Source organism: Cuculus canorus, chromosome 1 (genome assembly GCF_017976375.1).
Source record: "Cuculus canorus isolate bCucCan1 chromosome 1, bCucCan1.pri, whole genome shotgun sequence".
Taxonomy (NCBI): domain Eukaryota; kingdom Metazoa; phylum Chordata; class Aves; order Cuculiformes; family Cuculidae; genus Cuculus; species Cuculus canorus.
This window is the reverse complement of record NC_071401.1, coordinates 201,473,221-201,486,721: the sequence shown is the minus strand read 5'-3', so window position 1 is coordinate 201,486,721 and position 13,501 is coordinate 201,473,221. Positions and strand designations below refer to the sequence as shown.

General features: G+C 43.5%; 1 protein-coding gene across 4 annotated transcripts in view; it reads left to right on the top strand.

Annotated features, from left to right (window-relative positions):
* Nucleotides 1-13,501, top strand: part of CAMK1D (calcium/calmodulin dependent protein kinase ID) — a 239,589-nt gene that overhangs the window by 52,095 nt on the left and 173,993 nt on the right. Inside the window, exon 1 of one of the 4 annotated variants that reach the window (XM_054073252.1) lies at nt 4,547-4,704. The exons of the other annotated variants lie outside the window; for them this stretch is intronic. Coding sequence (XP_053929227.1) covers nt 4,700-4,704 — 5 coding nt within the window. The 5' untranslated portion in view covers nt 4,547-4,699. Of the gene's footprint in view, nt 1-4,546; nt 4,705-13,501 lie in introns of those variants that run through there. 4 annotated transcript variants of the gene reach the window in all.

Here is a 13,501-nt window from a genome sequence, read left to right as displayed (position 1 = left end):
AAGTGCAGTGCATTTCCCGGTGTAACTCAGAAAGTTTCAGTTCAACAGCTGCAGCAGGTCTCTGCCTGTGGAGGTAAACGTCGGAGCCTGGGGTTGGGAACAGCAAGTGTCCATCTTATAGAGGCTTTTTGCTCTCTTTAAAGGTTGTCTGGAAAAAAAGACAAATGCTAGTTGTACTTCACTGGTGCTGTAATAGGGGGATAAAGAAGAAAAGTGGAGGAGAACAAGCCAAAAGCAGAGGGGAGTAGGATCAGGGAACAGGGCAGTGTTAATCATTCTCCTCTGTCTGGTACTGAGTGAGCCCATTCCCCATAAATCTCAGGGTGTCACAGCACTCTAGTAATAAACTCCATCTCTGGCAGTAAGACAAATGGCTTTGAAGAATGTGCTAACACTTCCTTGGCTTCAGAACAATGTTTTGGGTATTTCTGTGTTTTCCAGTGTTTCACCAATGGGACTGGGGGGGATGGTTTCTGGGTAGGCTACCAAAACCACGTCTGCCCTGGGTTAATGAGTGTTGTGAGATGGGAAAGGTTGACAGGGAAAGGTGGATTGGAGTAAATTTCCCTTACTGTTGGTTTTGAAGTGATGAGAGGGTAGTCTGTGTGCTTGGCAGAAATTGGATGTAAGCAACATGGTCAGGTATGTGACTCTAGTTTACCAGCCAAGATCATCCTCCTACAACTCTCATCTGGAGGGATTAGTAGCCAGTAGAACACTGGCTAGTCCAGGTGGTGCTTGGTCCTGGGCGAGCATCTTCACATATTCACCCTGTGGCTTCCATCAACCTCAGACAGATACATTGCAAACAGAAAAGCTGAGCAGGTTCATGAGGCATGGCTGAAGATCCTGTCAGTTGCCCATAAACTTGCTTGTGTGGCACCATGATGCTTGCTCACAGTCTTCATACCTCAACAATGCCATATGCCTACTCATTTGATGTGAAATTGGATCATTCCTGCACAGCATGAAGGCTATTCTCAGTTGTTATTCAGAAGGTTTTGCTGTTTATGAGCTTGTTGTTGGTGATAATCTTGGCACTGTGGAAGGCACAGGGAGATGTAGAGTCTGCCAGTAGTATTTTACACTGCAGTGCTTTGAGTAAGGAGGAAAACTACTAGACACGTAATTCATTCCTAATATTACGCTACAAAGCTTTTTGCTGCTTGCCGCCCTGTGGATGTAATTAGTCACGGGATCTCTTTTTTAGATGTAATTACACCATTAAACATACTTTCACTGCAACCACAAAAATGCATGGTTGAGCTCCCTAATTACACTACTTAATGACATTACATGTTTTTACGTAAGAGTATATGAAACAAACAATGTATGTCCCAGACTCCCTCTGCCTCATTGCTACTTTGATCTTCAAAATGATTGCTGGGAGTGCAAACTCTGCGTCCTGCATCTGGGTGAGTCCAGCTTCGAGAAGCCGTTTTCTGCCCAGAAGCACTTCAACCGAGTGCAATAAGGCCACTTATGTTCATAGCTAATCAATGAATCTGGTCTTAAAACACTGGCTACCGTGTTTTCAAGTTTGTGGAGGTTGTTAGTGGTTCAGTTACTCATCATAGAATGGCAGCTGTTGGGGTTGGTGTCCTCAAAGAAGGGTGAACTTCAGGATCAGCCTGGTGAGGGACCAGAAATATAAATAGACAGTGTGGAGGGTAAAAACAGAATCATAGATTGGTTTGGGTTGGAAGGGACCTTTAAAGGCCCTCTAGTCCAACCTCCATGCAATAAGCAGGAACCTCTTCAACCAAATCAAGTTGCACAGAGCCCTGTCCAACCTCACCTTGAATGTTTCCAAGGTTGGGGCTTCTACCACCCCTGTAGGCAAACTGTTCCAGTGTTTCACCACCCTCATCATAATTTTTTTTTTTCCTTATATCTAGCCAGACTACTAGATATCTTCTAAGATAGATATCTGCTGTCTTTTAGTTTAAAAGAAGTTCCTGGGAAGGCCAGGAGTATGCAATGTAAGAGCATGGCTGTGGCAGGTCGGTGGACCTTTTCATGGGGATTGGACTGTCCAGAGAGAAACATGCCAGTCCCCAGCTGGCCTTGACACCAGTAACTACAGGTCTTAAAGTGGGTTACACATCAATGTAGAAGGCAGGGAAGCTTCAGAGGGTGCCTAAAAGATGTTTGCTACAAGGCCTTGGCGCCCTTCTCATAGGATGGTGTCACCTACCAATGACTGGTGCTGTCCCTGGCAGTCCCTGTGAGGGAATTGAGGATATGAGGCAGTGAGACAGATCAGATGGGGGGCGCATTGCTGCAACGGGAGATGGGTGCTGCTGGTAAATAAGTGTGGTAAAAACTGTGCACTCAGGCGAGCGTGCCTGCCCAGTATTGCTTGTCCAGCTTGTGAACGTGGAGGAATAAGGATGGGATATAGCCTATTCAGAGTGGCTTTCACCCATAGCTATGTTCTCCTGGACTAAAATCTCTTTGCTTACATTTTCGATATTTTATAGTTTTGCCATTTGTTTTTACTGCTTGCTTGAGAAAAAGCAAGCAAAATTGTGTTTATTGTGTTTCTTTAGTTAAAAGGATCAAATGTTGAGTCCAATCTTAAAATGAAAACAAACCAAACAATATCAGCTCGGGAGCTGCACAAATGGCTCATTTCCTCTGGGTTTCTAAGTAAGTATGTGTCCATGAGACATGTTTTTGTTCCTCTTTCTTCTATACATGACATTGCGGAAGCTTCAAGTAAAATCTGTCTGTAAATAGGCATCCCTGGGATGTTCAGCTGCCAAAACAAAAAACAGTTTTAGGCAACAAAACTGAGCTTGTATCCTGCAAAGAATTTATCCTGCTATCTTCTTCCTTTCACTTTAAACACTTCCATTTAGTTTACTTGACCCTTTTTTTAAGCAATGCTGTGCCTCACCAGTGTTTCACCCTTGGTCATTGGGAGATTGCAGCCTCTTCTGTACCAGATCAGAGTTTCTGACAGCATCTCTGTGAGCTGCCCTGTGCCCTGCCCTGGGTAAATGCTCTAGCAGTAGGGATGGCTGGAAGGTTGGACCTCTGTGGGTCCGTCAGCTGAGGTGTAAGTTAGTTTTGTATTTGTTGCTGTCTTATCCTGGTTCTCCCTCACAATTGCTCTGATACCTTTTTGGAAAATGGTGCAATGAAGGGTGTATTTGGGCTCATGCAATTGCATCACATGAAGTTCTATGGAAAAGCAAAGCTGGAAGTAAAACTTTGCAATGACAGCATCAGCTTATTGCATTTCCATCATCTGTCTGCGTGGTTAATAGAAGGACAGTTAAGGAACTTCTAAATTAGTCAAATTCCATCTCCTTGTAAAACCACGTAATTCTCTTTTCTGTTACACTACTCTGCATTTAGGCAACATATAATCATCTGCTCTTCTCATATATGAGCAAAATAAATGGCTGATTACACAGGATCACCCTTTTTATTTGAAAGAGAACTTTATCCACTGCTACTATTTGAAGGCCTGCGTAATATGTCTGTGACAGGATATAGATATCTTAAAAGCAAAAGAATACTGCTTTTCAGCTTTCCAGAAGACATACTTTGTGGAAATGCTTTTAAAGCAGATGTTTTCTGAAGGCTATTGCTTTGTTTATTTTGTTAAGGAAGGGGTTACACTGCATGCCTCACATCTCAGGAAGCAGCTCATGGTAATGGACTTTTTATAGGCTGAGGAGACACCAATTCTCAGTCTAGGGCCAATCTAATATTATTCATTATAATGTTTTCTCTATCTGCATTTTTATTGTTGCTTTGGTAGCCCCTTTGATCTCTATCCGATTCTGAAATTGCCTGCGGAATAGTAGTTTATTAAAGACCAGAGCTGCAAGTCTGGCAGCAGTCAGGGAGTTTGGAGATAGAAGCTGATCTCTGCCATCAAATAAAGCATCAACAAGATGTTCCTTCTGTTTGAAGGAGAATATGAAGGGCACAGAAGAAGCTGTACTACCCTGCCCGGTGCCCTCTGAAGGGCTGGTGTGGGAATTGTGGCCACTCTAGTGCAGCATTTTGGTTGCTGGAAAAAAAATAGTCTAATGGTTCTTTCCTGTTCCCTGGCAACAGTGCCAGGATGAACAGGTGTAGTTTGTGGCTGCGTACTTGGTTGTGCCTATGGTGAACTGAAAGTCACACGTGCACTCAGCAGTGTGAGAGGTAGAAAACTTGGTGCAAAGCTCGATACTCTCTGCTGTGAACTATAGATGCAGGCTGGGAGTCTCTAGCAGTATTTGCAATGAAAAGTCATTTAGCAGCTTTAGGAAATGTCTTTGCATGATTTTCACTGAAAAAGGACCTGATTTTGTGTGCACTAGCAATACTGACCAGTAGGTTTCCTACTAGGCAACATGAGCCTGAGAACATTTTGCCTCTGCGAATGCCCTCTGCACTGACTGCCCGTTGAATGCACCACCCGGTTATGCACTGTACCCATTGCAAAAAGCCTTCTCTGGAGACTGTGATATGAAATAAAACCATGGATTTTTTTTTTTTTCCTGCAAATTATCTCATTTTTTTACCAAGTGAAATGAAAAGCTTCATGCTTTGGGTTACCTTTTTTCGGCAATGTTGTCATGCTGCCATTGAGATGTATTCAAAGCTGGGCCAAGAACCAGGCTGGAAGCAGACATTTCCTACGTACTTCGCAGTCTGGAGGAGAAGAAGGTGACTGCTGTTTGTTAGAGTGATCATGAAGTAAGTGATGTTGTGTATCTTTGTATATACCAAAAGTGTGTGGGTGAGCATTGCGTATTATGATATCTGGAAACACCAACAGTAACTGACTTGGTCTGTTGGACATATATAGCCACAAACCCAGGAGAGCAGCAGTTTACTATGGGACTAGTTATGTTATGAACGTGTGGCACAATTCTGGGGTGTCTATACTCTTGGCACAGTGAAAAATTTTGCAAAACTGAGAATAACGATAGTAAGTATTGTTAGAAATCTAGATTTTCTCCTGTAATAGCATTTATGTAGCTGTTTTTGTAGCTATTTTATTTGGCTCTAAAGCACCAAAGCCCCTCAGTAGAAACACCAGTTATGCAAAATAAAGCCAAAGGAAACTTTGAGCAGGTCTTGGACCAAGAAGCATTAGCAATATTTAGAAGTTTCCTCTTGCAGTAAGTTGCATTCATGTTGTCTTTTCTTAAGAACTGAGTTCCCCTCTGTAGCACCCTAAATATCTTCTGTAGATGAGTGTGCAGATGTGAGCCAAGACATGGGATGTAGCCCATGGATTCAGCGTAGACAGTTATGTCTCAGTTATTAAACTGGATACTGATCTAAGCATAGCTGATTTTCCAATAGATGAAAAAATCTTGTGTGATCTTTTCCATGTCAGTTACATTTACAGTATCTCTTTCCACCCTTTTTTTCCCCTACACTGCTTATTAATGTGTAATTTCCTGAAAAAATTTCCCCTACACATTTATTTTTAGGCTTGTGTTTGTTTAGCAGAATCTGTCTGAAGCCTGGCTGGATAGCAATTCAATATCCACTCATTGATCTCCTAGCCCTCATTAGCTTAAATACTTACTTGAAGCAGAGGGTAAGGAGGTCTTAATCTCTTTTTTAAGAGCATTTGGTTTTAAGATGGCCTTTTGTGATCTGTTGTATCTGAATCAATTTAAAAGCGACGATTTATGTTATTATTCTCTTTAATGTTTACTTTTTGGCATGAGTATCTGGTTGTTTCTGTTTTATAGTACTTTGAAATGGAAACTAAGTTAGATGTAGAAATTAATGAGCTCACTGGTTGTTTGCCAAAGAAAACATGATATAGAAGATCCATGTAACAAATTAACCCCAAGATTTCCCTGAGAAATGCCCTTTCCTTTATCGGAAGGAACAAACATTGAACAACCTAATGATTAGGCTTATTATTTTGTTTTTGAGGGGGATAACTGTGCTTTTTGGAAGGCAGTGTGATCTAAGGCAGCATTAGTAAACCATGAATGCTGTTCCCAGAATTGATCTTAAATGTCCTTTATTAAGCAATTTCTATTTTCTAAGCCTTTGGTTGCCATTTGCTACAACTAAACCACTGAGACCCATAGCAAAGTACTCTAGAAGAGCCAAAATGAGAACGTTTGTCAGCAGCATGATTTAAGCATGCTTCAGCCAGTCATCTCTTCTTGGGCAGAGAACATGTTCCCTCTACAGTCTGTAGAGCTAAGCAATAAATTTTATCCTAGTTGGTTGTCATAGCATATCAGTCTGACTTTTCTTACTGCCAAGGCAATATTTTTAGGGACAAAGTGAGTCAAGTAACAATGCATTTCCTAGAGGCAGAGGCTGCTCCCATGTAGGAAGGTCCAAGAAGAATAACTGGACACTGAAAGTAGAGAAAATAAATAGAACTAGAAAGGCTTATGTTTCTTTTTTTGTTTGTTTGGGTTTTTTTTTTGATTTAAAGTTGGCTGTTATTTAAATTCGAGACAGAAATGAGGATAACTTTGAAGGAAGGAAATTAGAAATAGGGTATGAAAATGTTGCAATCACCACTTTGCGTGATTTTCACACAAACCCTTCTAATTTTCTTAAGCTTTGCAATGAGAAAAAGCATTTATTATGGGGGCACACCCAGACAGCAGAACTGTTTTGATCTGCTCTATAATTGCAGACTGAAAGCCCAGTGGTCAGCAAACACATTTCGTTTTCCAACTCCAACCAGCTGGCTAAAAGAAAATGCTTGTTTTTGGGGAGGGGTGCACAAATTAATTATTACACAGTTATAGAAAGTATTAGTTAGTATTATACAGTTAAATAAATTAATACAGTTTTGAAAACATAGCTCCACACGACAGACTTAAAACCATGTCTCCTCCTCCAGTTTGAAGCTTTAATGTGGACTTAATTGTAGATCAGGAGACATCTTTGGATTGAGGCTTGAAGTGTAGATATCTTGTTGGTATTCAGATCTAAAGAAGTGTGTTTTCTGTAAAGAAGTATAAAAGATTGCCCTCACATCCAACCAGGCATCATCATTCTAGATGCTAGCTCAGTGTATTGGGGAGCTTGTGTAGCAGATGTCATCCTCACTAACATCTGTTTGCTACAAAGTACAGAGGAGAGTTGAGCAGATTGTGCAGGTACTTCTGCAAAATACACATTTTTTGTTGGTATTATGAAAATTACAAAGGTCAGACTGCAAGTGAGAATAATTTATTACAATAATACTGCAGTAAAAGAGCTAGCCAGAATACATCAAATTTCACCAGGGGAAGATTTATTAAAGCAGTGTGTTTTTTACTGGGAGAATATAATTGCAAATAAATGCAGTACTCATATATAAAATATTAGAAGGGCAGCATGGCATGCTTCCAGCTTTTGGTGCTTACGTCTGGTGGACAAATATTTGAACAGAGAGGAGGGAGGGAAGGGAGAAAAAAGATCCATCGTATTTGCACGGGCAGATGTTTTTTGATTTGCAGTTGTTATGTTTCGGTGGGGAATCAGTAATGTCAGTTGTTTAGAAAATACAGTTGACCCAGAAATGTGGGACTAAAAACTCGGGTTCTTATCTTGCCAGCTCATCTTGTGATGTTGTCAGTCATCAGCAGCTGAGCAGAGACTTGCTGAGGATATTGTTTGCTTTGCTTTTATTTTTTATCCTGGAAACCTAGTTTACTTGTCTGTGTTTCTTTCTTCAGCTTCATAGTAAGAGACAGTCCCCACTCCAGAGAGTCTGTGGTCTAAATAGATGGTAGATGGATAAACAAATGCTAAGCCACCAAGTGGTTGAGTAGCTAAAGCAAACAGAGAAGTTGGATGTCCCAGCCTCCTCTTCAACAACCTGCCTCCCAGGAGCTGTCACATATGATTATTCCTTTCTTTCTGTAGCACTTGTGGTACTTCACAAGGCACCTGAGCAGAGACTACCCCTGCTCTGGGTTATTTAGACTCTCAGATGTGCTAGGGTAATTCTCGTGTAACTTCTTCCTTCAAAAAAGCTGCTCATGTGGATAGTGAGGAAAGGCAAAGACCACCATAAATAATGAGCCACATATAATGCAGCAAGAGCAAATATATTTACGTATTTTGCATGAGATAATCACTAGGTTCAAGTCAAACTGAATAGAAAAAGACAATCTGTAGATCAGGGACTAGGACCTGCATCAATTCCTCCAAAGCTGCCAGGTGGGCTCTTGTTTCCAATGCTCAGCATCCGAGTTTTGGGAAGAGGGATGAAGAGTTCTGCTGCCATAGCACTGCCTTTGTCGTGATGAGGAAGCATCCCAGTATGGGGAAACTGGATATTGATCTCCACTGGTGGTGTGTGGTCTGGTGGTATTCACTCCTTTGCTGTAGACATGTTGATCAGTTGTCTCAGTCTAAGCAGGTTGTGTCTATGTGGTCAATGGAGAGAAAGAGGTATCCTCCCATGGTTAATTCCTCTATCCTTCCTTAAAGTAGGGTGGAACATTTATTTTTTCATGGTGTAGACTGCACTTGAGAATGGAATCCCAACCTCCATATTAGTATCCTGGGTAAAACAGGAGGGAAAGACCTCAGATGGTCTCTCATCCAGCCTCCTGCTCACATGAAGGTCAATTCTGAGATAAACCATGTTGGTCAGAGCTTGATCTAGTTGAGTCTTAATGGCTGCAGACTGCTCAGCCTCTCTGGCAGCAAGCTTCTTCTGAACCTGTACTCCATCGATTTCCAAAGGTCTGTAGCCCCTCATGAGACTTGTCTTGAGGCCAACTCTTACATAAATCCCACAGGTTTATATGCACGGGTCAGGCGGCTTAATTTTGGTTGTGGCTCCTCTCGGCATACTCAGTGGCAGAACCAAAGTGACAAAGTTTTTGCCAGGAAATGTAGGTTCAGATGGCATTTCAGGTGGTAAAAGAAGTTAGACCGTGTTTCTTGGATCTCTGCTACTCTGCTATTTAGTCATTGCTGTTCTGCTTCTGTTGCACTTTAAGCACTAAATGCTGTAGTTCACAAGTGTTTTGAGGTGAATGGTGATTTTTAAGTGCACAACTTCTGAGTGAATTTGTACATGCGAGTCCTACAAAGCCTCGGAGCATGAACTGCTTGGAGAGAGTTTGCATTTTTTCATGAAATAATGAATTTTAGTTCACAAACACCTTGCCAGGAAAATTAAAATCAAGACTTCAGGCAGAAGACATACTCTTTGGATTATTTGTGTTCACTGCTTGACTTCTGAGCTTTTAAGGTTCAGGATTTGCTGTCACAAAAGATTTGTTCCCATAAAACCTTGGCTCCCACAAAAGGCAACCATAGGGAATGCAAGCAACCAGGAATTCTGCCAACACAGCAGGCAAACAGGGTGCAGCACATCAGCCGGGGCGTGACTGCAGAGTAGGGCATGCAGAGAGGGCGTTCGTGGAGGGCACCTCTTCAAAGGAGGGCCCCACTGACTGAGTGGGGCACTTGACGTACATATAACCCAGCAACCAGACACCATTCTGGGACCACCTGCACAGGTCAAGGGCGCTCATCCTACTTGACCCTCAAGGCAGATGGTGGGCACCAGCCAAGTTGCAGAAGGCAAAAGGAGGGACTGAGAGAATGAAGATTCACTCACTGTATGGGGAGATCAGGTTCATGACTATCTAAGGAAGCTGAAGGTGCACAAATCTATATGACCTGATGAGAGATATGGGTCCCGAGGGAATTGGCAGATAAGGTTCCTAAGCCAGTATCCACCAAATTTGAGAAGTAGTGGCAAGCCAGTGGAGTTCCCACTGACTGGAAAAGAGGAAACAACTCTCATTTTTAAAAAGGGAAAAAAAGAAAGAGCTGGGGAACTGTAGGCCGGTGAGTCTCACCTCTGTGCCCAGCAAGACCACGTAGCAGATCCTCCTGGGAACTATGCTAAGTTAACAGGGTTACAGTGTTGGGGATAAGGGAAGAGCAACTTACATTATCTACCTGGACTTTGGCAAAGCATTTGACAGAGTCCTGCACAACATCCTTGTCTCTAAATTAGAGAGACATGGCTTTTGATAGATGGACCACTCAGTGGATAAGGAACTGGCTGGATGGTCACACTCAAAGAGTTGTGGTAAATGGCTCAGTGTCCAAGTGGAGGCTGTTGACGAGTGACATTTCCAAGCACAAGTGCAGGCTGGGCAGTGAATGGATTGAGAACAGCCCTGAAGAGATGGCCTAGGAGATGTTAGTTAATGAGAAGATCAACAGGAGTTGGCAATGTCCACTTGCAGCCCAGAAAGCCAACTGTATCCTGGGCTGAATCAAAAGAAAGTTGTACAGAAGGTTGAGGGAAGAGATTCTACCCTTCTACTCCATTCTTATGAGACCTCACCTGGAGTACTGCATCCAGCTCTGGGGCCCTCAACAGAAGAAGGACATGGATCTGTTAGAGTGAGTCCAGAGGTCAGCCATGCAGATGACCAAAGGGCTTGAGCACCTCTCCTATGAAGACAGCCTGAAAGAATTGTGGTTACCTGGAGAAGAGAAGGCTCCAGGGGGAGCTTACAGCAGCCTTCCAGTACCTAAAGGGGGCCTACAAGAAAGCTGATGGAGGACCTATACAAGGACATGTAGTGATAGGACAAAAGGTAGTGGCTCTAAACTGAAAGAAGGTAGATTTAGACTAGATATAAGGAAGAAATTCTGCATGATGAGCATGGTGAGGCACTGGCACAGGTTGCCCAGGGAAGTTGTGGACACCCCATCCCTGGAAGGGTTCAAGGCCAGAGTAGATGAAGCTTTGAGCAACCTGGTCTAGTGGAAGGTGTCCCAGTCTATGGCAGGAGTTGGAACTGGATGATCTTTAAAGTCCCTTCCAACCCAAACCAGTCTATGTTTCTATGATTTTTAATGCTTCTTCCACATTCATTTGAGTAATTGAGAATTTCTGCTTTTTTTCCCCTTCCTTCCTGAAGCAACAGTGCAGCAGAGTGTTGTGGAGAAAAATCCAACTCTCCTGTGCCTTAGCCTAAGCCCCAGTCCTGTCATTTCATAATGATGAGGCATCCCTCATAGCCTCATTTGCAGCTGCTGCAGGGGGCAAAGCCTACCTCTGAGTATTAGCAGTTGTAAACTGTCTGTTTGCATCTATCTGTTCTTTCTGTCTCTCCCATCAAGATATTATAATTTAGGAATGATATGGGAGCCTAAGGGTGTTATTCTTGAGATTGACTTCCTCCCATTATGGCATTTTGATCTTGTCACCCAGGGAAAGCTCCATGGCTGAGGAGATTTATTGCTGTGCCAAATCTCAACTGGATGTAGAGTGATTGACAGCAGTCTCAGCTCTACCCTCTTCAGGGAGAGAGAGAGAAAAGGAGAGATGCTGCTTGAGCTGGGATTGTACAAAGAACCACTTCCAACCTTCAAATCGTCTTTGAGAAATGAGCTTTGGAGGAGACTGTGTGTCTGGAGTAGCCAGAGTCACACAAAGCCACACACAACAAAGCAGTCCATGTATCAGGACAGAGGGTGGAGAAATTGCTGGAGGTTTTGGTACTACACAGCTGACCACTTTCACCTCTGATGAAGATCTCTTGCCATCTACCTGTTCATTAGGTGTATGGGGCCAACCACAAGGGCTGAACTGGTCATGAACTAGATCTATAATACCTATAGTGGGTTTGTATTCTTTAGAAATGACTTAATATCTTCCATATATACCAGATTGTCTTCCCTTTCTTGCCCTGTATGTTTTAATTCACTGCACTTGGAATGGGGACTGCTGGCATTCTGGGAGCATGGCTGTTCCTGGATGAGACAGCTGAGCCTGACCAGGACCTAGGGGTGACTTATGCTCTGGTTCCTAATTGGGGCTGTTCTGTGCAAGTCTTATATTTCCAGATGCATTTGGAGTCATTGAATCAATCCCCAATAGGACCTGGAAAATTGTTCAGCTTCAGACCTAAACTTTCTGTGGCTCTGTTTGTGCCTATGAAGTCTGCATTTGTCTGAGTCCAGTGGAGCATCCTTTGGTTCAGCGACTGGTGCTTTTAGAACCTGATTTCTTCCAGTATCTTTGTGGACAAACCTGTGATTTCTGGAGGGAGCAGTCAGGAACGGGGATGGGTCTGGAGTACCTGACTGCCAGACACCCATCGTCAGAGCTATTTCAAGCTCGCCTTGCAGGCCACCCTTCAGTCACAGTGGTGGGATCAGGGCTGGTTTGGAAGCGCCTGGACTGCCTTTATAGTGACTAGTTTGGTCCCACTCGTACTGTAGGTGAGCCAGACCAGGTCTGATCACCACGTTCTTGAGCGCTCCCATAACCTTGCTCTTTGCACAACCTGTATTTACCCAGCTACAGTGCTGCAGGTGTGCCTCTTTTTGCAGTAATAGCCTCAAAGCAAGACTAGGTTCCCCTTTGGCTTACCTGAATGTCAGCATTTGGTCTGAAGAGCTGTCTTGTGTGGTGTCCATGGAAAAGCTTCCCTGTTGTTCATCACATCCTTTGCTGGACGCAGCTCCGAAGTTAGCCTGTGTGTTTTCACTGTGTGGCTTAGTGACTTGTGAGGTTTATGCTTGAGACTGTGCTTTTGGCTCCAGCTGAACTTCCTTCCTCAGGAGAAAGATTGAAGAAATCAGCCCACGCATGGGCCTTTATATGAAGGTTATTGTAGTTTTGTTTCAGGACTGAGATATTGTAGTGGTGGGAAATGACGTCTTTAAAAGGGAAGACTGCTAGGAGCTGAAACCACAGCGAGCACTTTGCTATGGCAGGCAGATGTGAAAGCCCCAAATGTGGGGATCATTGGCCGAGATGCAGCTTTCAAGAAGGAAGCAGAGCCCTGGTCTGCCCTATCTACAAGTTTTTGTAATAAATGGCTGGCATTGGTCTTGGAGACCTGTCCTTTTAATAGCAAGTCTCCTTTTTATGGATGTAGCAAGTCCAGGAATAGCTGGAATTGCTGCAGTTGTGCTGTGTGATAATAAGGAGCAGCTCTGTGCTTGGGAGCCCTGTGCTCTGGCATTTCTCTGCTTTGAGCTTTCAGTCCCCTTGGAACTAACACTTCTGCAGAGGTGGATGTCACTGAAGTGGCATTTTCTGCAAAGAGCAGGAGGCCATAAGCTGGTGTCTAATAACCACAGCTGTATCAAACCTGCATGGCCATGTACAATAAAACAGGTGTTTGTTTTGCATCCTGCAGGGTGGTACTGGGGCTTACATGTGCTGCTTTTGTAGCAGCCACCACCCTGGAGTCAAGGAGAGGAGTCCATGCCAGTGTCCCAGCATGGTTCCTGATGGGGGATCTACTTACTTGGGCTCTTGCAGAGGGAAGAGCTTAGAACTATGCGTTTCTGCAAAGCCTGATTTCTCATCGCTCCCCCTACCCCCTTGTACCATCCTGGATGGAAAATAATGTGGAGAGGATGCTGGGGACGACGGATGGGAAGAAGTGTCATGCAGAGAGGGAGAAATTGGCATGTATGACTGTGTTGAGTGAAGATAGCACAGACCCACAGGAGAAGCTGTTCGGCAACCTTTGGGGAAAACAGACTTCTTTGGCAAGCAGAAGCCTTTTGG